This window comes from Heloderma suspectum, chromosome 10, assembly GCF_057233095.1.
Source record: "Heloderma suspectum isolate Gila_16-S chromosome 10, 16-S_ref, whole genome shotgun sequence".
NCBI classification, from domain to species: domain Eukaryota; kingdom Metazoa; phylum Chordata; class Lepidosauria; order Squamata; family Helodermatidae; genus Heloderma; species Heloderma suspectum.
Genome location: NC_139467.1, coordinates 5,074,894 through 5,096,425, shown reverse-complemented (window position 1 = coordinate 5,096,425; position 21,532 = coordinate 5,074,894). Strand labels below are relative to the sequence as shown.

The window sequence follows — 21,532 nt, the reverse complement described above, 5'->3', positions numbered from 1 at the left end:
TGCCATCAAAATAATCCACCTCTTTCATTGCTCTGATCACGTAATGCCCCTCCTTAAGGCCCTCCACTGGCTTCCTGTCCACTCTTGGCTCAGTGGAGGGGCCGAACACCCTGGAGAGCTCCTTTAGCGTTCTGACTGGTTCGGACTGAAGCCCGGAGTGGATTCACCACCCCACTGACGTCGGAGCCACCAGCCTCCACTGTCCTGGATCCAGAACAACATCCTTGTTTTGCCTGCAGGTCTCAGTGGTCCTGCTCTCCTCCTCCTCCACTCTGATATCTCAATCCATCCCTCCTTGCCTGTCCTTGAACTTTTCTTTTCCAGTTCTGCCCCACCACAAAGGTCTCCTGCTTCTGCGCCCTCCTCTTTCCCTTGCTGCTGCTTATGCAGTGCTGGTTCCAGGTATTGGGGGGCCCTTGGGCAAGCCACCCCCAATGGACCCCCTCCCTCGGTGAGTCCACCTTCTCGCCACCATTGTCACCCGCTTCTGTTGCTCCTCCTCTCCCGTCAGGGCTACCGCATGCTTGCCAGGCCGGCAGAGAGCCAAGGAACAAGGACGTAAGAGCCAGTGCGGTGTAATGGTTAGAATGGTGGCCTGGGGCTGGGGAGACCTGGGTTCAAGTCCCCATCTGGTCGGGAAGCTCACTGGGTGACTTGGGGACAGTCAAGCTACCTCACAGGGCTGTTGTGAGGCTAAAATGGAGAGGAGGAGGATCGTGTACACCGTCTTGGGCTCCTTGGAGGAAAGGTGGGATAGGAATGTAATACGTAAATAAAATATAAAAATAAGAAGCTAAGAAGACTGATCGTCCAACTAGTCCAGCGTTCTGTTCACACCGTGGCCGACCAGCTGCCTCTGGGAAACGCCCAAGCAGGGCATGAGCGCAACGGCACCCTCCCGGTTGTGTTTTCCAGCAGCGGGTGCACACAGGCATCCTGCCTCTGGTCCTGGAGGGAGCACAGAGCCGTCAGGACTAGTAGCCATGGATAGACGTATCCCCCATGAATTTGTCCGGTCCGCTTCTAAAGCCATCCAAAGTGGTGGCCATCACTACATCCCCTGATGGCGAATTCCAGAGTTAAACCATGTGCTGTGTGAAGAAGGACTCCCTTTGATCTATCCTGAACAGTTCCTCCCCCCAATCAGCTTCATGGTTTGGCCCCATTGGGCGCAGGTATTTTGACAGAGGGAGAAAAATGTCTCCCTGTCCACGTTCTCCGTACCCTGCATCACTGGGCAGTGACATCTCCCCCTCCTCCTCCTCTTGCCACCACCGCGGTCTGGGCCAGGGCGAGAGGCAAGTGAACGAGCAGGTTGCAAGGGGGAGGGGGAGGAGCAGCTCCAGGGGGCTCTTGTCAGGGGGGCCCCTGCTGGGCTGTGGGCCCTCGGCAGGTGCCGACCCTTGACACCAGCCCTGCCCTGATGCCTGGACCACCCTTCCAGAATGCCTGTGCAGCCAAATGGATTGGCTGTTCTACCCCTCTTTACCCCTGCCTCAATTTCCCACCCCTTCCCCTGTTCTTTCCCCTGTGTCTTTAACTGTAGATTGCAGGCTCCAAGGGTCAGGGACCTGCCCTGTTGTGCTTTGGAAGGTGCTGTGCCCCATTGATGGTGCTGTGTGCATAATAACCCTCTGCAGGTATGCCTGGTCATTGGCAAACCTCCATCTGGAAGGAGTTCCTTATCCTAGAGGGCAAAGTCCAGGCCAAAGTCTCTCTGTCTCCTTTTAGAAGTCTAAAACTGGTCTACCTTTGGGGGCTGGTTTGGGGGCGAAGCGTTCAATGAGAAAAGCTCTGCTGGATCAGACCAAAGTCAGCCTGACATCCTGACTGGCAGCCAGCCAGCCACCCCCAGAAAGCCCACAAGCGAGGCCTCGTGGAAGGTCACAATTCCCTCCTGCCTCTGATATCCAACGGTTGCCTGCCTCTGAAGGTGAAGGTGCTGCATAGCCGCCCTGGCTAATAGCCAGCGAGGGGTTTCTCCTTCTCTAGGAATATCTCTCTTCTACTCCGAAAGCCACCTGAGGCTGTGTTCCATCCCTACATCTCACGGCAGCAGCCTCTGTGAGTAAATGATGCCTTGTCTGGGGCGGAACGCTCGCTTGTCTGTCTGGCTCTCCTGCCAATTAATTTTCACTGGGTGACCCCGAATTTGCGTAGTACTGCCGGGGGGGGGGGAATTCTCTCCCTTTCTCCACACCCTGCATAGTGTGGTGCTTTGAGGGAAGCCTTTGCGTGGGATAGGCACTGGCCCTGCTCTCTCCGGGGTCCTTGGGCTTTTGCCAGCTGTGCCGAGCATTCTTGGCAGGGCGGGCGCTAAACCCAACAACATAAATCTGGGGATAGCTTTGGGAGAGAGGAAGGCCTCTCTTTCTCCTTTGCCTTGCCCATCCCCACAGAGACGTCCCCCACCATGTGGTGTCAACCGTCTAATTGCTGCGGCGATGACCTCCGAGCCTCTCGGCGAAACCACTTGATGATTAAAAAAAAAAAGCAATTTTATCTGTCAGCAGTAATTAACGTGCCTGAATGTTAAAGTGACTGTCGGTTCCATTCATCTCGTGCTATTTTTCTCCCCCCCCCCTTCCGGGTCCTTCGTGTGTGTGTGTGTGTGTGTGTGGGGGGGAACACATCTTAATTGTGCAAATCTATTCCAGTGGTATAAAGAGCCGTTATTACTGCAGGGGGAGAGACTGAGGAGCTGTGAGGGGAGGCATGGCTGGGCACCTGCCGAGTGGCCCCTCCAAATCTGGGAGCTCCAGGAACTTGCCGGGGGGGGGGGCACTCGACAAAAAGACACCCCTTCTGGCTTTCTTCATCTGAAGTGTGCCGGCTGAAAACCAGTGGAGGCTGGTGGCTCCGATGTCAGTGGGGCGGTGAATCCGCTCTGGGTTTCAGTCAGAACCAGTCCGAACTCTAAAGGAGCTCTCCAAGCTGTGATGTCAGCAGGGTGGTGAATCTGCTCCAGGTTTCAGTCAGAACCAGTCAGAACTCTAAAGGAGCTCTTCAAGGTACTCCACAAATGTACCGGCTCTGCACCTTGGATATACCTGCAACCAGGAGTACCAAAACAGAGGTCGCAAGTGGGGCCTGTGACAAAATGTCAGAACATGGAGTGCTCCTTTTCAGGGTTCAGCTAGCAGGCCATTCCCTTTTCCACGATGCTCTGATCACCATCCTATTTCCCCTTCTCTCCTGGTTGTCCTCCCCCCCCCCCAACCAGTTGGCATTCTGTGCCCACTGAGTACAGTCAGCCTTCATTCAGCTGTTTTGGAGGGCGGGGGGAGGTGGGCAGTTCTAAAGATTTTTTGTATTCCTGCAAATCTTTGGGTTCCCCCAAGCCTGCTGCTACCTCCCTCTTGTGTGTTGGAAGAGCCGCTTTGGCGCCATGAGGATCGGCACTCATGGCCGAAGATGAGAAATAAAGGGAATCATTATGGAAGTACTTCCACAAGTGAGAAATGTTTGCATTGGGGGTGGGGACGTTTGTGGATTTGGGCTGTTCTCTCCCCCCACCCCCAATCAAAGGCGGTGCAGGCAGTTCTAAATAAAGAGCTGCTGAAGCTCAGCCTGTGGGAATCCTGCTGTGTGCCCCCCCCCCCTTAATCCCAAGAGGATAGGCTGTACTAATGAGAGAAAGCCCCCACCCATATATGTTCAGAGGCACTTTTATGATATAATGTCTGTTTTGTTAAAGAAGGGGTGTGGCCAAAAATAGAAGGGGTGGTTCTAAATGGGCACAGTTAAATTCAGAGGGGTAAGACTACAAAGACTGATGCCTGCGAGGTGATCAGGGATCTTATTTGCCCCACCACCCCCATAGCTTCCCTTGAGCAGTTTCATTGGCTGTGCAGCAGCCAGTAAGACAGCCCTCTTCCGTAGCCATTTACACCTCCTTGAGATCCACACAATTCCATTCATAGCCTCCCCCAGAGCCTGACCACAACTTCAAAAGTGCTGCAGATTTAATAGAACAATGCTAAGGTACATTGAAATGCATTGGATAACAGTTTCTTTAATTGCCACCAGGTGGCACTGTGGCTTTACCTAACTCAACTCTAAGGAATGGTCTGCATAAAAGTGTAGCAAAGAAAAAAAAAGTGTTGGGTGGGCTAAAAAAACGGTACTGTGATAAATTTACAGCTGTGCTTTTTTCAGCAATGTAGTATTTTGATCATGGCACAACCAGAAGGTATAATAGTGGAGTCTGCTTTACTATGGGAGGCAGCTGCTTCGGTGTCAGTGGTAACCCGAAACATCCCTGTTTGTGGAGTAGGTTATTAGCTGCACATGCTGCTTTGTATTCCCTGCAGTAAAATCTGAATTTTGCACCAGGAATGACACATATCACTGGTAAACTGCTCAGCCCACCCACTCCCTTTCCCTCCCCGGACTCCTAGGATTTCATTAGGCACTCCCTGCTCATTTTCAAATGTACCGTGGCAATCATTAGGTATACAAACTTGTCTGGGGGGAGGGAGTTGTTTAAAGGAAGCTTACATTTTTCAGGCCAAAGCACATGTTGCAGGCAAATGCATGTAATGGTATAGCCCCCACTTTATTTTTCTTGAGAAATCACTTTGGGAACAGGCACTTGGGAGTGGAGATGTGTGTGTGTGTGTGTGTGGGGGGGGTGTTTAACTCCTTCCCACCCATCTTCTCAGTTCTCCCCAGCAGTTTTTCAAATGTGCGTTTGTGGAGTGCAGATAGGGGTTTTGAACATGGGTGAGGGGGGAGAAAGAGAAGCAGCTTGGGGGTGATTTTGCAGAGCAGGGAAAAAGTAAGTGAGGAAAGGGTTACCACGCACACGCGTGTGCACACGCACACACACACCCCACTTCTCTGCTCCCCCCCACTTTATGCCTTCCTTAAATGGCACTATCAGGGCTGGCATGGCTGGGCATCGGCCAAGGGCCCACATCCCAGCAGGGGCCCACTGAGAAGAGTCCCCCGGAGTTGCTCCTCCTCCTTCTCACCACTGCAAACCGCTGGCTCACCCTCCACTTCTGGCCCAGACAACGGAGGTGGCGAGGAGGAGGAGCGGAAGGTGCCACAGCCTCCTTGCGCCCTGGCCCTCTGCCCGGAAAGCAGGCCAGAGGTAGCCATGATGCGGAAGAGGAGGCGGAACGAGAGCAGCTAGTGAGGCGGCAGGCTCTCCGAGGGAGCGGGCCCATGGAGGTGGCCTTGCCCGAGGGCCTTCCGAAACCTGGAGCCGGCACTGCTTAGGATGGTGGTTTTGGGCGCCGGAGCCACATCCTGCACCTGGGCGTCGCAGCCGCGGGCGTGCATGTTCCCTCCAGCCTTTCCTGCTGTGAGCTGGCAGGAATTTGGGCCCGGAGCTGGCCAAACCTGGGGAAGCTGCACTTTGCACTCTGACGGACATTCCTGAGCTGCCGCCTGCCATCAGATGTTCCTGCCCCCTGCTTTGGGGTGGATTCTGTAACTTCCCAAATGCTGCCTTAGGACGGGCAGAGGAGCAGCACCAGCCAGCTGAAGAGTTCTGGCTAGGAACGCGAAACGGGCATTTCTTGGCGTCGGTCAACGTTTGCCATGGTAAGATTCAAAGGGCCGTCTGAGGCTTCTGTCTTGCAACTCCTCGGGGAGCCGTTTCCTGTTTTCTGGAACACTTTGAAGAGAGCGGGGGCTTTGGGCTGCAGCTCCCCCCTCCCAGACTTATCTGGCTCTCCTTTATGGATGTTCCCTAAAGAAATGGCTGTAAAGCCGAGCACCTGCTTACTCGATCCTTGCCCATCTTGGCTCACTATGAGCTGTAGAGAGAGGCTGGGTGAGGGGATCAGGGCGGTGGTGAACGCCTCCCTTGAGGAGGGACTGATGCCATCAACTCTCGAGGAGGCAGTGATAAGACTAATCGTTAAAAAGCTCTCCTTGGATCCCCAAGTCCTGAACAACTTTCGCCCAGTCTCGAATCTGCCATTTTGGGACAAGGTGATTGAGCGGATGGTGGCGATGCAGTTGAAGGCACACTTGGAAGAAGCCGATTATCTAGACCCATTTCAGTCGGGCTTCAGGCCTGGGCATGGGACAGAAACGGCCTTGGTCGCCTTGGTGGATGATATAAGGAGGGCTCTGGATAGGGCTGAATGCTCCTTCCTTGTTCTCCTCGACCTCTCAGCAGCTTTTGATACCGTTGACCACGGTATCCTCCTGGACCGCCTGGAGGGGTTGGGCATTGGAGACACCTTATTACAGTGGTTCCGGTCCTTCCTCTCCAGCAGGTACCAGAGGGTAGCACTGGGAGAGGAGGTCTCGGACCCGTGGCTGCTCATGTGTGGGGTGCCACAGGGTTCCATCCTCTCCCTGATGCTATTTAACATCTATGTGCAGCCGCTGGGGGCTATCATCGAGAGGTTTGGGGTGCAGTGTCATCAATATGCGGATGACACGCAGCTCTACCTCTCATTCAAATCTTCACCAAGGTTGGCCGTAGAATCCCTGTCCAAATGTCTGGAGACAGTGAGTGGCTGGATGGGGAGGAATAAGCTGAAGCTGAACCCTGACAAGACCGAGGTACTTTTGGTGGGAGACAAGAGGAGGTTGGGGGATGTTGACCTGGTGTTGAATGGGGTACGGCTACCCTTGAAAGACCAGGTCCGCAGCCTGGGGGTCATTTTAGATTCCCAGCTGTCCATGGAGGCTCAGGTGCCAGCTGTGAGCTGGACAGCACTGTACCAACTCCATCTGATACGGCGGCTGCACCCCTACCTTCCTGACCATCTGCCCCCATCGGTAGTACATACCCTGGTCTCCTCTCGTCTAGACTACTGTAATGTGCTGTATGTGGGGTTACCCTTGAAGACGGTTTGGAAGTTGCAGCTGGGGCAGAACATGGCGGCTCGCCTGATTAAAGGCAGCTGCCAGCGTGATCACATCACTCTGGTGCTGAAGGAGTTGCACTGGTTACCAGTTGTTTTCCAGACCAAATTCAAGGTGTTGGTTTTGACCTTTAAAACCCTATATGGTTCCGGCCCAGCCTATCTTAAGGAGCGCCTCCAGCAACACCAGACAGGCCGTTCAACAAGATCAGCCTCGGATGGTCTTCTCTCTGTCCCATCAGCCAGGACAGCTAGCCTGGTGAGGATGAGGGAGAGGGCCTTTTCTGTGGTGGCCCCCACTCTGTGGAACTCCCTCCCTAGGAAACTCCGCCATGCCCCCTCTTTAATGAACTTCAACCACGCATTGAAAACGTGGTTGTTCAGGCAGGCATTTGGGGTGGGCTAGGGTAATTTTAGAAATATGTTTTAATGTGTAATTTTATTGTTTTAACTGTTTATATTGTTGTACTCGCCCAGAGTGGCCGGCTGACTGGCCAGATGGGCGATTAAGAAATTTAATAAATAAATAAAAAAATATGTTTTTATCATGCTGTATTTTAGGGTTTTAATTTTTGTGAACTGGCTGGAGAGTTTTGGCTATTGAGTGATACAGAAATGTAATCAAGAAGATAATAAATAATAAAGAATTAGAACTAGTCGCCATTGATAGCCTTATCCTCCGTGATTTTGTCAAATCACCTTTTAAAGCCATCCAAGTTGGTAGCCATCAGTAATCTTGTGGTTGCGAATTCCATACTTTAACTATGTGCTGTGAGAAGAAGTCCTTCCTTTGATCTGGTTTTTAATGCATTGGCTGCTACTTCGATGTTTGGGACTGGGCAGGGGGTTACTGGCCAAATTTAGGAACTCGATTTTTCCATAAATTGATTTGGGATGGGGTTTCTAGTCCTTAATGACACAATGACCCAGGAGTTTCAAAGTAAGATATTGCAATCTTCCCTTTATGTTTGCATGACACGTAGCTTTCCTCCCCGCATCCCCCTCTGCTTGACAAAAGAAGTGACCTGCATGATTTGAAAGAATATATATATATAATTTTTGTTTCTGTTCTTTCTCTCCACAGTCCCTGGATGGGTTTGTGTTTGCACTGAACCAAGAGGGAAAATTCCTTTACATCTCTGAGACGGTGTCTATTTACCTCGGGCTCTCGCAGGTAGGAGTTGTGTGAGCTGTGTACTAAAACGTGAATAATGCATGCACAGGCTGGAAATAAAAAATCCCACTCATATGGCCAGATGTACAGCGCATGAGTAATGCACCAGGCGGGCTGGGCTGAGAATAGCCAAGATGATTGTCTGCAGCGTTTGCAAGGCAGAGAACCTGCAGTCTGCAAAGTACTTCACGACCTGCAGACGGATACCACAGGACAGCTGACGTGGGCAGAAATGGGTGTAGCTGACCCATCATTTGCTTAATATCACCTTCTAGTGAATATCTGGGAGCTTCTGCAGAGTTCTGAAAATCTCAGCTGCCATTTTAAAGGAGACAGAGCATGTGTGTAGTCCTCATGAGCATTCACCTATATCCATGCTCAAAACACTTGTGACTTCCTTAGCTTAGAAGATTGAGTCTGAACATGCTAGCGGTTTAGAACACCATGAGTGCTGGGAGAGAGTGAGCAGGGACAAATTATGTCAAGTATTTCTACATACAGATGAGCTGTATCCTGTGTTGAAAGTGATGAGAGGCTTCTTATCAAATTTGCAGATGATGAAAAATTTGCAGATGACACAGTGGTGGGGGAGAGAGCTAATACCTTAGAAGACAGAAACAACATTCAAAATGATCTTGACAGGTTAGAGGACAGGGCAGAAAATAACAATGCAATTTAACAGAGACAAGTGCAAAATTCTTCATTTAGGAAAAATAAATCAAATGCACAGGTATAAGATGGGGGATACCTGGCTTGGCAATCGTATGTGTGAAAAGGATCTTGGAGTTGTAGTTGATCATAAGCTGAATATGAGCCAGCAGTGTGATATGGCTGAAACAAAGGCAAATGCAATTTTAGGGTGCATCAACAGAAGTATAGTTTCAAAATCATGGGAAGCGATAGTTCCACTCTACTCTGTGCTGGTCGGACCTCACCTCAAATATTGTGTCCTGGACACCACACTTTGAGAAAGATTCAGATAAATTGGAACAAGTTCAGAGAAGGGCACTTAAGATGATCAGGGAACTAGAAACAAAGTTTTACAAGGAAAGGTTGAAGGAACTGGTATCTTTAGCCTTGAGAAGACTGAGTGGGGATATGACAGCACTTTTCTAGTATCTCAAGGGTTGTCACACAAAAGAGGGCTGCAACCTGTTCTCAATCATCCAAGAGTATAGGGCACGAAGTAACAGGCTTACGATACAGGAAGGCAGATTTAGGAAAGACTTCCTAACAGAGCAGTCAGATAATGGAACCAGATGCTTCTGGAGGTGGTGAGCTCTGTGTCGCTGGAGGAATTCAAGCAGAGACAGGACAGCCATCTCTCAGGGGTGCTTGAAACTGGATTCCTGCACTAACCAAGGGATTGGACTCGATGCCCTAAAAGGACCCCTTCCAACACCAGGATTCTGTCCTTATCCTCTGTTTGAAAAATTGGTCCCCCAGGCTGGTTCCTTTGGATCAGTGAGCTGTCTTTGGGTTCTACTTCAGCCATGGGCTCGGCCAGCCTCTCCCAACCTGGTGCCCTCCAGATGTGCTGGACTACAACTCCCATCACACCCAGTCAGCATGGGAGTTGTAGTCCAATGTATCTGGAGGGTGCCAAGTTGGGGAAGGTGGTGCTGATCATACCAGTTCTGGAGGAGCCAAGAGGAAGCGGGGAGCGGGCAGATGGGCGGAGGCAGCACGGTCTACATTAGATGGTCAAGGCAGGGGTGGGTGGAAAGGCCGGAGACTGACCAATGAGGACTGGAGGCGGGGCAAGGGACAGTCAGGTGACACAGGAAGGACAGGTAAGGTGACAGCTCAGGCAGTGGAGGCGGGTGGCTCCAATATCGGTGGGGTGGCAAATCCGCTCCAGGGTTCAGTCAGAACTCTAAAGGAGCTTTTCAAATGCTTCTGCACTTTGGAGAGCTCCTTTAGAGTTCTGACTGGTTCTGGCTGAAACCTGGAGCAGATTCGTTGCCCCACTGACATCGGAGCCCCCGCCCCCCTCCACTGAGCTTGGGGCTGAGGGCTGATTAAGCCGCTTTTCGTTCTCCTTGCTTGCCATTTGGGCTGCATTAGCACAAGAGTGGAACGCCCTCCTTGCCAAGCTCCTCTTCCGGTAGACAGTGAAAACCCAGCTATTTTAGGGGAGCCTTTGGGGAAGGAGTTAAATTGGAGCTACGGTAGGATTCGAGGTGTGGTTCTCCTTTTCTCTGTTTCTCATCTGCCAGACGGGTCGTTGTGCCTTCTTTTTTAGATGGTTTTTATGGTTTACAGGTGCTGTTTTAATGATTTAGTTTGCAAACAGCCTTGGACTTCCCTTGGGGCCAAAGAGAGGGTAATCCATGTCTTGTTAATAAATATACTGATAATAACAAATCTTGTGCGGTTCCTTCCCACACACAGATTGGATGTGAATGGCGTGTGGGTGGATTTAGATGACCATTTTTACTGTACGTCTGCATCTGATAAAAGGATAAGGAATGCCACAGCAGTAGTGATATATTTCTACCCACACTTGTAGGACAAACCTGCAAAAGGCAGCTTACAATAAAGATGTTAAAAACAAAACTGTTAAACAAACATACAATAAAAACACCTATTGAAGGGCAGCAGTAAAATCCAGTGGTGCATTTTAGACCCTGGACTTAATGGTCTTACTGGGGTGGGGGTGGGGGTGGCTTTAAATGGCTGTGTGGAGTACTTCAGTTGTGAAGCACACAGCTAGCATTTCTCTTCTCCCCTGCCCCCCTTCCATCCCATGCTTTCCAACTGCTTCTACATTCCTGAAAGATTAGAACAAAAAGAAACAAACCAAAGACAGTTTGCCAACCCTGATTAAAAAAGAAAGAACTACTCTGAGCGTTGCGCAGTTTTACGTCTTAAACTCACTTATATCATAGCACTAGCAGAATAAAATGGCGTTTGCTTCTACCTGCCCTGATGCTAAACACATTTACGGGGGAATAAGCACCTGTTTTTTACAGAAAGGGATAATACATCTTTAAAGTAAAAATAATAAAATGAGCACCTGTAACCATGTACATGCCTGGCAGTCCATCCCCGGTAGTCCATCCCCGACTATAATAAAAGAGGAGGAGGAGGAGGAGAAGAAGAAGGAAGGATGTTGTAGCAAGTAGTGTTAACTTGGGGGGCATTGGGGGGTTGTGCACCAGTAATAAGATAAATTAAAAGCCTTGGCAAAATAGAATAGTCTTTAGGGACTGCTCAAAGGCTGGGTTCTCAGGGACTGGTTTGGGAATGTTGTCTCATCCTGTGGTATGAGAACACATTTCTTTGTCCGCCTGAAGCAACAGTGAGCTTCTTGAGTTGAAACTAGGACTTCCAAGCGTGGCCAAATGCATCGCTTAGGAACCAGAGGAAGGAGGGAGTGGTCCCGGCTTGGCGAAAGGCTGAGCAAGGAGGCCTATCAGTGTCTGTCGAGGCGGGGAGGCGCTTCCCCTGCGCACGCCTTGTAGTGTTCCCCCCATGGGGAAACTTGACTTGCTGGAGTCACAACAGTTCTCAGATACTGGGTGGAGCTTTCTGTACCTGCACTTACCTGTTCTGAACTTAACCTGTTCTGGATGCTGATCTCTGGATGGTGTTCTGGTTCTGGAACTCTGTTGTCTGGTTGCCTTCTTTTGGGGGACTATTTGAATTATTGCAGCCTTCCCCAACCTGGTGCCCACCAGAGGTGTGGGACGACAACTCTCAGCATCCCCCAGCCAGTGCTAGGGGATGCTGGAAGTTGTAGTCCTACACCTCTGGAGGACACCAGGTTGGGGAAGTCTGAATGATTGGGAACAAGTTGCTGGTGCAAGAATTTTCCATCCTTTGTAGCAAGATTACTGTGTGGCCAAACCTGGCCTATCAGCTGCTGTGCTGATAGGCCTGTCTTGTCCCTCTGTGGCCTCTGATCAAACAGGTTGGGTGGGCTTTTGAAACAGCACAGGAACCTGCCAAACCTGTTACCAGAGGTAGAAGTGGGATGAGTATCTACAAGGAGCAACTGTCTCCCTTGCAAATCGCCCTCGGCTCCCTGGGGAATCCTCTTAGCACCGCCCCCCCATCCCCATGATTGTCCATCTCCAGCCTAAAGGGAAGTCTTGCAACTGGGGGGTTGGGGGAAGATGGATTTCTTGGGGATGCTTCTTAGGGTGCCTTTGGTGCTTGGATATTGGAGGACAATAATATGTGTGTCTCATGTCAGCTGTGAATGGTTTGCGCGTATTTTAAACTGCTGTTTTTCCTCTGCAAAAAATGCAGAAATGGGCATACGGAAAGGGTTGGGGGCCCTGTGAGAGCATTCTGTTGAGGAGTAGCAGCAACTGGCATCCTCCATTCATGTGGTAGGGAGTGTTATATACTCTGGCATCTGTCGCTTTATTAAAAAAAATGGACCGGTGTTCAGTTTCAGGATGCAGGTTTCCAAGTCTCACAAAACACTTCCTCTGTCTTGCACATGTGAGCATCTGTTCAGCAGAGGCTGATTCCACGGCAGGCCACATCCCTGCCTCCTAGCGAGGAGCACCCCCTGTGCTCAAGCCCTCCGGTTCTCACCTGCCAGCGGAGAGTGTTGGCCTCGCTTTTCGTCTCACAGCCCTTGCCGCATGAATAATTAATCGTAGTCATTATCTCCACTACAAACGAAGCGCTTGAACATGCTTTGTCTGATAATTGATGATCAGTCTCCCTTCCAAGCTGGGATTGATTGATCGTAGGGAGAAGAGAGATGCATCTTCTTGGTCTCCTTTCCTCCCTGCTTGCTGGGGAACTGGAGGAGGAGGGGAAGGACCCTGCAGCTTAGTGAGTAGAGCCCCTGCTTTGCATGCAGACGGTCCCAGCCTCGATCCCTGGCATCTCCAGGTAGGGCTGGAAAAACTCCTGCCTGAAACCTGGGAGAGCCATTGCTGCCAGTCAGTTATTGGCCTGGATGCCCCCTGTGGAACCTCCACAGGAAACTGGGCCAGACCCACACTGAGCCAGACCGCTGGTCCGTCAAGCGTAGCGTCATCTCCATCAGCCTTGCCCTGCCTGGCACACTCCAAGGGTGTCAAACTACAACATCCATCATCCACAGCCAGCATAACAAAGTGGACTGGCTGGGGATGATGGGAGTTTTAGATTACTTTCTTTGCTGCATTTTTATCTTGCTTTTCAGAGTTTTGTTGCTGTTGTTCAGTCGTTCAGTCGTGTCCGACTCTTCGTGACCCCATGGACCATAGCACGCCAGGCCTTCCTGTCCTGTGGTCTCTCCCGGAGAGTTTTTCAGAGTTTTAGTGTCTCCCAAAGTGGCTCACATCCAAAAAGAGAGAGACAGAGAGGCGCTGTCATCAGTGGGAATGGAAGAGGAGGAAGATACAAGGGCAGAACAAGGTGGTGAACTATAAGCTGGCATTTAAATGCACTTTGAGCCTGGCTGATCTTCCCTCGGTGACGTTCCTGCTTGAATGATGAGGCTGTTAATCCACTGTATTTCAGTTTCATCGCAGAATTGAGATCCAAGCACTACACGAGGAGCATTTCCTTTCCTGCTTTTCTGCTACGTAACCTCTAGGTGGCACTGTGGCATCATGGAATAGTGCAAATGCACACACGGGAATTGCGCTTTCGCTTTCACAATTAAATGCCGCATTTTCCCAGCCCTAAAAAAACTCGCCAAAAGTGCTAGTTAGACACAGAAGCGAAACTGGAGGGTCGCAACATCATCTAAAGAATCCATAAACATTTATGAGTAGGGAATGGCGAGTGCATGATAAATGCCTCTCGTAGAAAAGCCCTGAGGCTTTTGTTCCTTAGGCCAAGGGATGAAGTCAGAGCATTCTTTCCCCTTCTGCAGTCCCGGGTTCAACACATCTGGAGTCTGCCAGGCTGAGCAAGACTGATCTATACTGACTGGTAGTGGCCCCCAGGTTTCAGACAAGGGTATTTTCCGGCTCAACCTAGAGGTGCTGGGGATGGAACCTGGGACCTCCTGCATGCAAAGCAGGGGCTCTTTACCACTGCGCTACAGGCCTACCCTCTACAAAGCCCATCTGTCTCCAAATAGCTGATGGGAGCAATGCCAGGAGAGGGCTGCTGTTCTTATTGCCGGTGTTGTGGGTCTCCCAGAGGTATGTGGTTGGCCGCTGTGGGAAGCAGGAAGCTGGGCTGGAGCCCCTTTGGTCTGATCCAGCAGGGCTCTCCTTCTCTTAATGGAACTGCATTAAATGAATGCACTATGACAGAATGGTATATTTGGCAAAGGAACAGAGCAACATGTGAAAATTACTGTGCTATCCGTACCAGACTGGAGAAAGACCACTTGATGATGAGTGATCTTGCAGGTTGAGTCCAGAAAGGTGGTATAGAACTGTAATCAATCCATCCATTGGAATTCATGGCGCTTAAATTGCGGGCAGGTTCATTCCGACAGATGCTTCATAGGAACAGAGGAAGCTGCCTTATACTGAGCCAGACCCTGGCTCCATCTAGCCCGGTATTGTCGACACTGATTGGCAGCAACAGCTCTCCAGGGTTTCAGGCAGGATTCTTTCCTCGCCCTACCTGGAGATGCTGCTGGGGATCAAACCTGGAACCTTCTGCTTGCAAAGCAGGGGCTTTGCCACTGAGCTACGGACCAAGCTGTGATGGTTCCGGGTCTTCCAGGGGCACCAGGTTGCTGCTCCCTTATCACATCTCAGGAGGGAATTCTCCATTACGCAACAGAAGGCCCTGAAGATTAGCAGCCTGGATAAATCATAAAACCATCCCCGCCATTTCTCCTGTGAGACAGCGCCGTTCCCTGCACCATAAAGTCACTTAACAGCATGCTTCCCCTGCTTTTTTCTTTTGTTTTAAGCATTCGTTTTTATTTTCACCTTGACAAGGATGCAACGAATGTGAAAGGGGGGTGGGGGGTTGCTGGCGGTGGAATATCTGCTGAATATCAGCAGAGGGGAACGTGCTCCGGTCCAACCAATCAACAGTGGAGACCTCTTTGCCTCTTAACTTTCCACTTCCCCTTAATCAATTAGAGCCAGATGAAAGTGGGAAGGCTTGGGACACCCTCATGCGTGGAGTGGTGTTGCCTGGCATTGGGCCCAGGAATGGCAGCTTGTGTGGCGTAAGTGACGGCTGCCTCATTCCATCAGGGCATCTCTTTTTGGCACATAAGAGCCCTGCTGTATCAGACCAATCACACAGTGGCCAACCAGCTGCCCCAACGGGAAGCCCAGAAGCAGGGCATGAGTGCAACAGCGCCCTCCCACCCATCTTCCCCAGCAACCGGTGTATGCAGGCGTACTGCCTCTGATACTGGAGGAAGCATATAGCCATCAGGTCTAGCAGCCACGGATAGCCTTTTCCTCCAGGAATTTGTCTAACCCCCTTTTAAAGCCATCCGAATGGGCGGCCGTCACTACGTCTTGTGACAGCAAATTCCATAGTTTAACTGGGTGAAGTTAGTACTTCCTTTGATCTGTCCTGTATCTCCCACAAATCACCTTCATGGGGAGTTCCTGGGTTCTAGGGTTATAACAGAGGCTGATCCACTTTCTCCACACACTGCATAACTTTATTCCATCTATTTCCAAGGATGTTAGAGGAAAGGAAACTGACGCAGGGAAGGAGGGTGTCAGAGTGCAGAAGACCCTTTGTCCGGCTCTTTGGATGTAGTGCCCCTCCCCTCCCCGGAGTCTGAACCCCCATCACTTACGGCAGTCTGTTAAGCCCAGCTCAGACCCTGGATGCAGACTATGGGTGTCCTGATTCCCAGAATCCTTTGCTCTAGCCCACTGGATACCAAACTCTTCAAAGGGTTTGGAAGAGAGCAAAGGAGTCCTGGCTTGAGGCAATGCAGGACTTCATACTGATTATGGGGGTTTGTCCTGCTTTCTTTGGCAAAATACACTGTGGGGGGAATTGGGCCAGACCGCCTGTGCTTCCATGTATTTTGTAAAGAATAGCGGTAATGCCAGTGCACGTCTGCCAGTCAACAGGTGATGTGAGGTGCATTTCAGACTTACCTCTGTCAGGAATCCGTGTAAGCCAAAACACATGTCCAAATCACCAGCCATCTAGGAATATTTGAGTTTACACACCGCACACTCTTTAATTCCCTCGCGCTGCGTCATAATTTAAACGCCAAGCACAAACGACTGTCTTGTCGCCATTTGCCTCATCCCTTTGGATGGCTTCCTCTGCTTCCCCCCCCCCCCATGTGGTGACTGGGGTGTGGCTGAGAGCAGTGGGGGGGAGGGGGGAGGAGAAGGAACAATGGCTCTTCTTCACAAGCTGAGTTTGCTCCCGGAGGCCCCCATTTACAAACTGGGCGCTTTCAACCTATTCTCTGGCAAAGATTCCAGACCTGGAGCAAACCTCAGGCAAGGAGAAGGCAGCCTTTGATACAGCGTGGAATTGTGATGGAGAGGACCTTGCCGCGGGCCATAGGAGAAAAGCGGAGGGGACTGTTGGTGGGGCGGGGGGAGAGGAGAGAAGAGAGCGCAGGTTGGGGGGGTGTCAGGCAGGAAGACAACTCTCGCATCCCCCTATACATTTCGTCAGAGCTCCTGGGCAACCCATTCTTGCTGGGTCTGGAGCGGAGCCAGTGTGCGTGTGTCCCTTCGTGCTCCCTTCTTACTGAACTTTCTATTTCAGCTGCAGCTCGCAGGGGAGACTCCTCTCCTTGATCTCTGTCACTTTGCTCCTCCGCTTCCTTGTTTTTTTTCCCTTCCCGCTCCCCCCACACTCCGCCCCTCTTCCCCCATCCCTGCCTTTCTCAGGCAAGAGTTGACCTTATATTTAAAAACACCATTGGATCTGCCGGGGTGGGCCAGGCCAAGGCGACCTGTCTTGCCCAGGAAAGTTCACACACAAGCAGGGGGGTGACATTCCCCATTGCCCCCTGATGTTGGCTACAGCATCTGGTTGTCCACCTTCCCCACCCTGGTGCCCTCCAGATGTGCCCTCCAACGCATCTGGAAGGCACCAGGTTTAGGGAAGGCTGCAGGAGGTCCTGTCTGTGATGCTGTGACTGCTGGAGAGGTGGACTTGAAGGCCCACCCAGCACTAGGCGCTGTACAGAATTTAGAACCACGGTCAGTGGTGCAATGTGCTAATGAGTCTCACCATTTCTTTAGAAATATTTGACTCAGTAGGAAGGGAAGCAAATGTCTTTTTTTTCCCACTTTCTGCTTCTCCCTACCCCCGTCCCAGTCATGTTTGTTTGTTTGTTCATTTGTTCTTTCTCTCTCCCTCTCTCCCCCGTCTTTCTTTCTTTCTTTCTTTCTTTCTTTCTTTCTTTCTTTCTTTCTTTCTTTCTTTCTTTCTTTCTCCACCTTTCTCAACTCTTTCCATCAAATTGCATGTTGCTGGTGCATCTTTAATGAGGACCAGCTCCTTTAAATGCACCTGACCGTCCGTGAGAGGAAGCCAATACCTCTGCATTATTATTTATTGATCTCTCCCCCCCCCCCCGCAACCCCTTCATTATGATGTGGGAAATGTTAACCTGAAGTGCTGACCTTTCGTATTTAAATCAGCGGTGCAGTTTCCCCAGCTGTCTGCATGCTAATGAGGCGCTGCCGGGTCGACAGGCAGGGTGGCGCGGAGGTCACGGCGGTGTGCGGCTCCCAGGCCTCTTTTTTCCTGGAGAGAGGGTGGCGACAGCAGCGAGGGCTGGGCTGCACATTAGCGGCAATAGTGGGGCCCCTTCAGAACAGCAGCAGAGCAGCACAGCAGCTCCCTCACTCTTTGCGCAGGGACAGGCCCTCACGCATGCAGATGCACCCGTGCCCAGGCAGTGAAATGTAGGATGGGGCCTCAAAAGAAAGAACAAACCTGGGCCTCCTTCCTCAGGCGCTGTGCAGGAAAGTTGTGGGTTGGCTGCTAAGTACATTGCATAGCTTTGGAACACCGGGGGACCAAACCCAGTTAGCAGGTGGGGGGTTGATGGGCCAGTCGTCAGAACCTGTAGACTCCAGCTCCAGCTTTCATGTGAGGTGGTCGTCCCCACAGCTGTGCATCTGCCTTCTCCTCGTCCTCCTCTTTCCTTGTAGCAAAAATGTAATCCTGCCCCAGCAAAAGACGAGTTTCTCGGTGTGCATAAATTATGTAAATCTAATTTGCATGCCCCTCCCCTCTTTTGCATAGTTTTGTTTGTGGCAATCCCACAGGGAAGGAGCAAAGAACTGCTCCCAGTTGTTCTGCACTCCTACAGAATTGTGGTGCCCGCATGAAACCCTTCTCATGCTGTGAACCACCACGCAGCTACGCCATGCAAGAGGGAGACATTGCCTTACTGTGAAATAATGTTCAGCAGCATTTAGAGAAATGTAGACAGGGAAAGGTCTAAGTGCAGGATGGCTCAGATGATCCAAACCTCCTCCTGCCCCTGACTCATCCACAGGCTTTTTGTCTTCCAGGTGGAGCTGACCGGGAGTAGCATCTTCGATTATGTCCACCCAGGAGACCACCCGGAAGTTGCCGACCAGCTGGGCCTGAAGGCGCCCTCGGAGACCACTCACCCAAGTCGGCAGAAAGCGTCCGGACTGATGGCTGCCGCTTCTTCTTCTGGGCTCTCGGAGGCCTCTGGATCTGGTATGGCTCCTGGGCAGCCTCAGTGACCCGCGCTTAATTGTTGGGGTTCAAGTCCAACCTTGCAGCCCTGGAAACTGGGTGTGACCACTCAAATTATGAGGAATGGAGAGTCATCATATGCCCAGAAGTGCCCTCTCAGCTCCAGCTAACCTATAGGACAGGGGTGTTGAACCTCTTTCTGACCGAGGGTTGAATTCAGTTTTGGAGAAGCTTTCGGGGGGTGCTTCCCAGTGGTGGGTGGGGCCAAGATACCAAATACACCAGCATATTTCACAGAATCATGGAATCGTAGGGTTGGAAGGGGCCTGCAAGACCATTGAGTCCAACCCCCTGCTTAGTGCAGGAATCCAAGTCAAAGCATCCCTGACAGATGGCTGTCCAGCCTCGTCTTGAACGCCTCCAGTGTGGGAGAGCCCACCGCCTCCCTAGGTCATTGGTTCCATTGTCATATTGCTCTAACGGTCAGGATGTTTTTCCTGATGTTCAGCCGGAATCTGGCTTCCTGTAACTTGAGCCCATGATTCTGTGTCCTGCACTCTGGGATGATCGAGAAGAGATCCTGGCCTTCCTCTCTGTGGCAACCTTTCAAGTATTTGAAGAGCACTATCCTATCTCCCCTCAGTCTTCTCTTCTCAAGGCTAAACATGCCCAGTTCCCTCAATCTGTCCTCATAGGGCGTTGTTTCCAGTCCCCTGATCATCTTTGTTGCCCACCTTTGAAAGGGGCATGGCTCAGGGAAGGGGGTGTGGCTGTCTGGAGAACCCCACATGGCCAGATTGTGACTGGAGGTAGGCTGGATTTGGGACATTCAAGATAAAACAATCGAATGGTCACCATTTCTTCCCAAGAACTGTAGTCATGTGTAGGGTACGGAGAATTCTGTTCAAAATTCCAAGTTCTACCCAGACATTCCTTGGCTGGGAGCCATGATGGTTAAACTGTTTTAAATCTCAGTGTAGTCTACCTTTTAATAAATCAATTAATTAACTTCACCCCCAAAGCAGCTGTCCCCCGTCTCTCTCTGTTTTGGTCACGTGTCGCTCCCTTTTACACCCAGCGGGGGCTGGTGGCTCTGAGGTCAGTGGGCCAGCGAATCTGCTCCGGGTTTCAGTCAGAACCAGTCAGAACTCTAAAGAAGCTATCCAAGGTTTGACACGTAGGAGCTCCTTTGGAGTTCTGACTGGTTCTGACTGAAACCCGGAGCAGATTCACTGGCCCACTGACCTCAGAGCCACCAGCCTCCCCTGGTTGCCCCCTCTCTTCCTCTGTATATAGTACTTCTCCTACAGCCTTTCCCTACAGGTGGAAGGCTGTAGGCTGTACTGGCTGGGGATGGTGGGAGTTGTAGTCAATACATCTGGAACATGCTAGATTGAGGAATGCTGACCTTCATGATCTCGGTAATCCCCACAACAGCCCTGCGATGTAGGGCAGTATTGCAGCTGGGTAGCTGAGGCCAAGAACAGTGGCTGCTGATGGCTAAACGAATTTGTGGCTGAGGCAAAGTCTGAACCTGGGTTTTCCTGAATTGCACTCTTTGAGGCCAAAGGCACACGATGTACGATCGTGTGTTTCTTTCTCCCTCCCCTGCCCTCTTGGACTGGTTTTGCTTCAGAAAAAAGCACCCGTGGGAGGCTGGCATGTTAAGCAGAGGGCTGGCTGCGGGGGAAGGGACTACTGAATGCAGACATCCCCAAACTGGTGTCCCCTTCAACTCCGAGGATTCTTGATCATGGGCTATGCTGACTGGGGCCGATGGGAGTTGATGCCCAAAACATCTAGAGGGCATCTGGTTGGCAAAGGCTCAGGAGGGGAGAAACAGCCATTTTTGAGCTTGCCTAAATTCTCTGAAAAACAGTTCAACGCTCATTTCAGTTCACTTCAGTTCTTGTGTTTGACCTGTTTTTTGGCACATTCTAACAGGAAAAGTGCACACTTCTATGCATATTTTCCCCAAATGTTCCCCCTATTGGCTAAAGCATGAAAATTTATATCTATCTATCTATCTATCTATCTATCTATCTATCTATCTATTTTAAGTGCATTTTGAAGTGCACATTTTTTAAAAAAATACACATTTTTCCAAACGCAATCGCAAATTCAGAAATTTCCAAACACTTCTAAAAAAACAAAAAAGTGTTCCTGCTTGCGTTTGGGATTGCGAACAGAAACAAAATTCTCGCACATCTGTAGAGAAGGCCAGCTGAACCCATTCCCTGTTTGGGGGCTGAAAATCACTCTCTCCGAAGCGTCTCGGGGTGCTTCAGAGTGTCATCACCCCCAGCCCAGCCACGCCGGCGCCTCCAGGCCCTTACCTGAGCCGCCCATTACCGTCGCCGCCACCTCCACTGCTGCCCCTCTACTGCCACGCTGCTCCAGGCTGTGCTGTCATCGCCGCCGCCAGCTCCTGAGGCCTGGCATGCGCCGGCTGTTCTTGGGGGTTGCCATTTTTAAAATGGCCACCTCCTGGAAGTTCCTGGGAGTTACCATTTTAAAAATGGCGACTCCCTGCAATAAGAGCTGGCATGCGTCAGGCCTCAGGAGCTGGCGGTGGCGATGATGATGATGGCGGCGGCAGCGGAGAAGATGGCGACGGAGGAGGCGGTGGTGAGAGAAGAGGAGAAGGCAGCGGTGATGGAGGAAGCAACGACCAAAGAGGAGGAGGAGGAGGAGGAGGCGGCAAGGGGCCCTGTTTTGCCTTGGGCCATGCCCACCCACCACTGGAATGTGGCCCCTGGGAGCTGGGGGGTGGGTGGGGGCATCAGGGGGACCCAAAGTGGGATTCAGCCATCCGAATCCAAGTTCGGAGTCAAATCGGGGAGGCCCAAATCGGCCCGAGCCAAATCGGGCCCGCCTCCGAAGCCACAAAGTGGCTTCCGAGTCAGATCGGGGGGGCCCTGCACAGCCCCACTTTTAAAGCCATCCATTGTAGTGGTCAGCCCTACCCTGGCTGCAT

At 51.3% G+C, this 21,532-nt stretch overlaps 1 protein-coding gene across 6 annotated transcripts in view; it reads left to right on the top strand.

Annotated features, from left to right (window-relative positions):
* Positions 1–21,532, top strand: part of NPAS1 (neuronal PAS domain protein 1) — a 93,364-nt gene that overhangs the window by 49,345 nt on the left and 22,487 nt on the right. For 5 of the 6 annotated variants that reach the window (XM_084814757.1, XM_084814759.1, XM_084814755.1 and 2 more), the window contains 2 exons: positions 7,918–8,007; positions 18,402–18,576. In XM_084814757.1, coding sequence (XP_084670883.1) covers positions 7,918–8,007; positions 18,402–18,576 — 265 coding nt within the window. Of the gene's footprint in view, positions 1–4,618; positions 5,554–7,917; positions 8,008–18,401; positions 18,577–21,532 lie in introns of those variants that run through there. The other variant, XM_084814760.1, reaches the window with a different exon arrangement.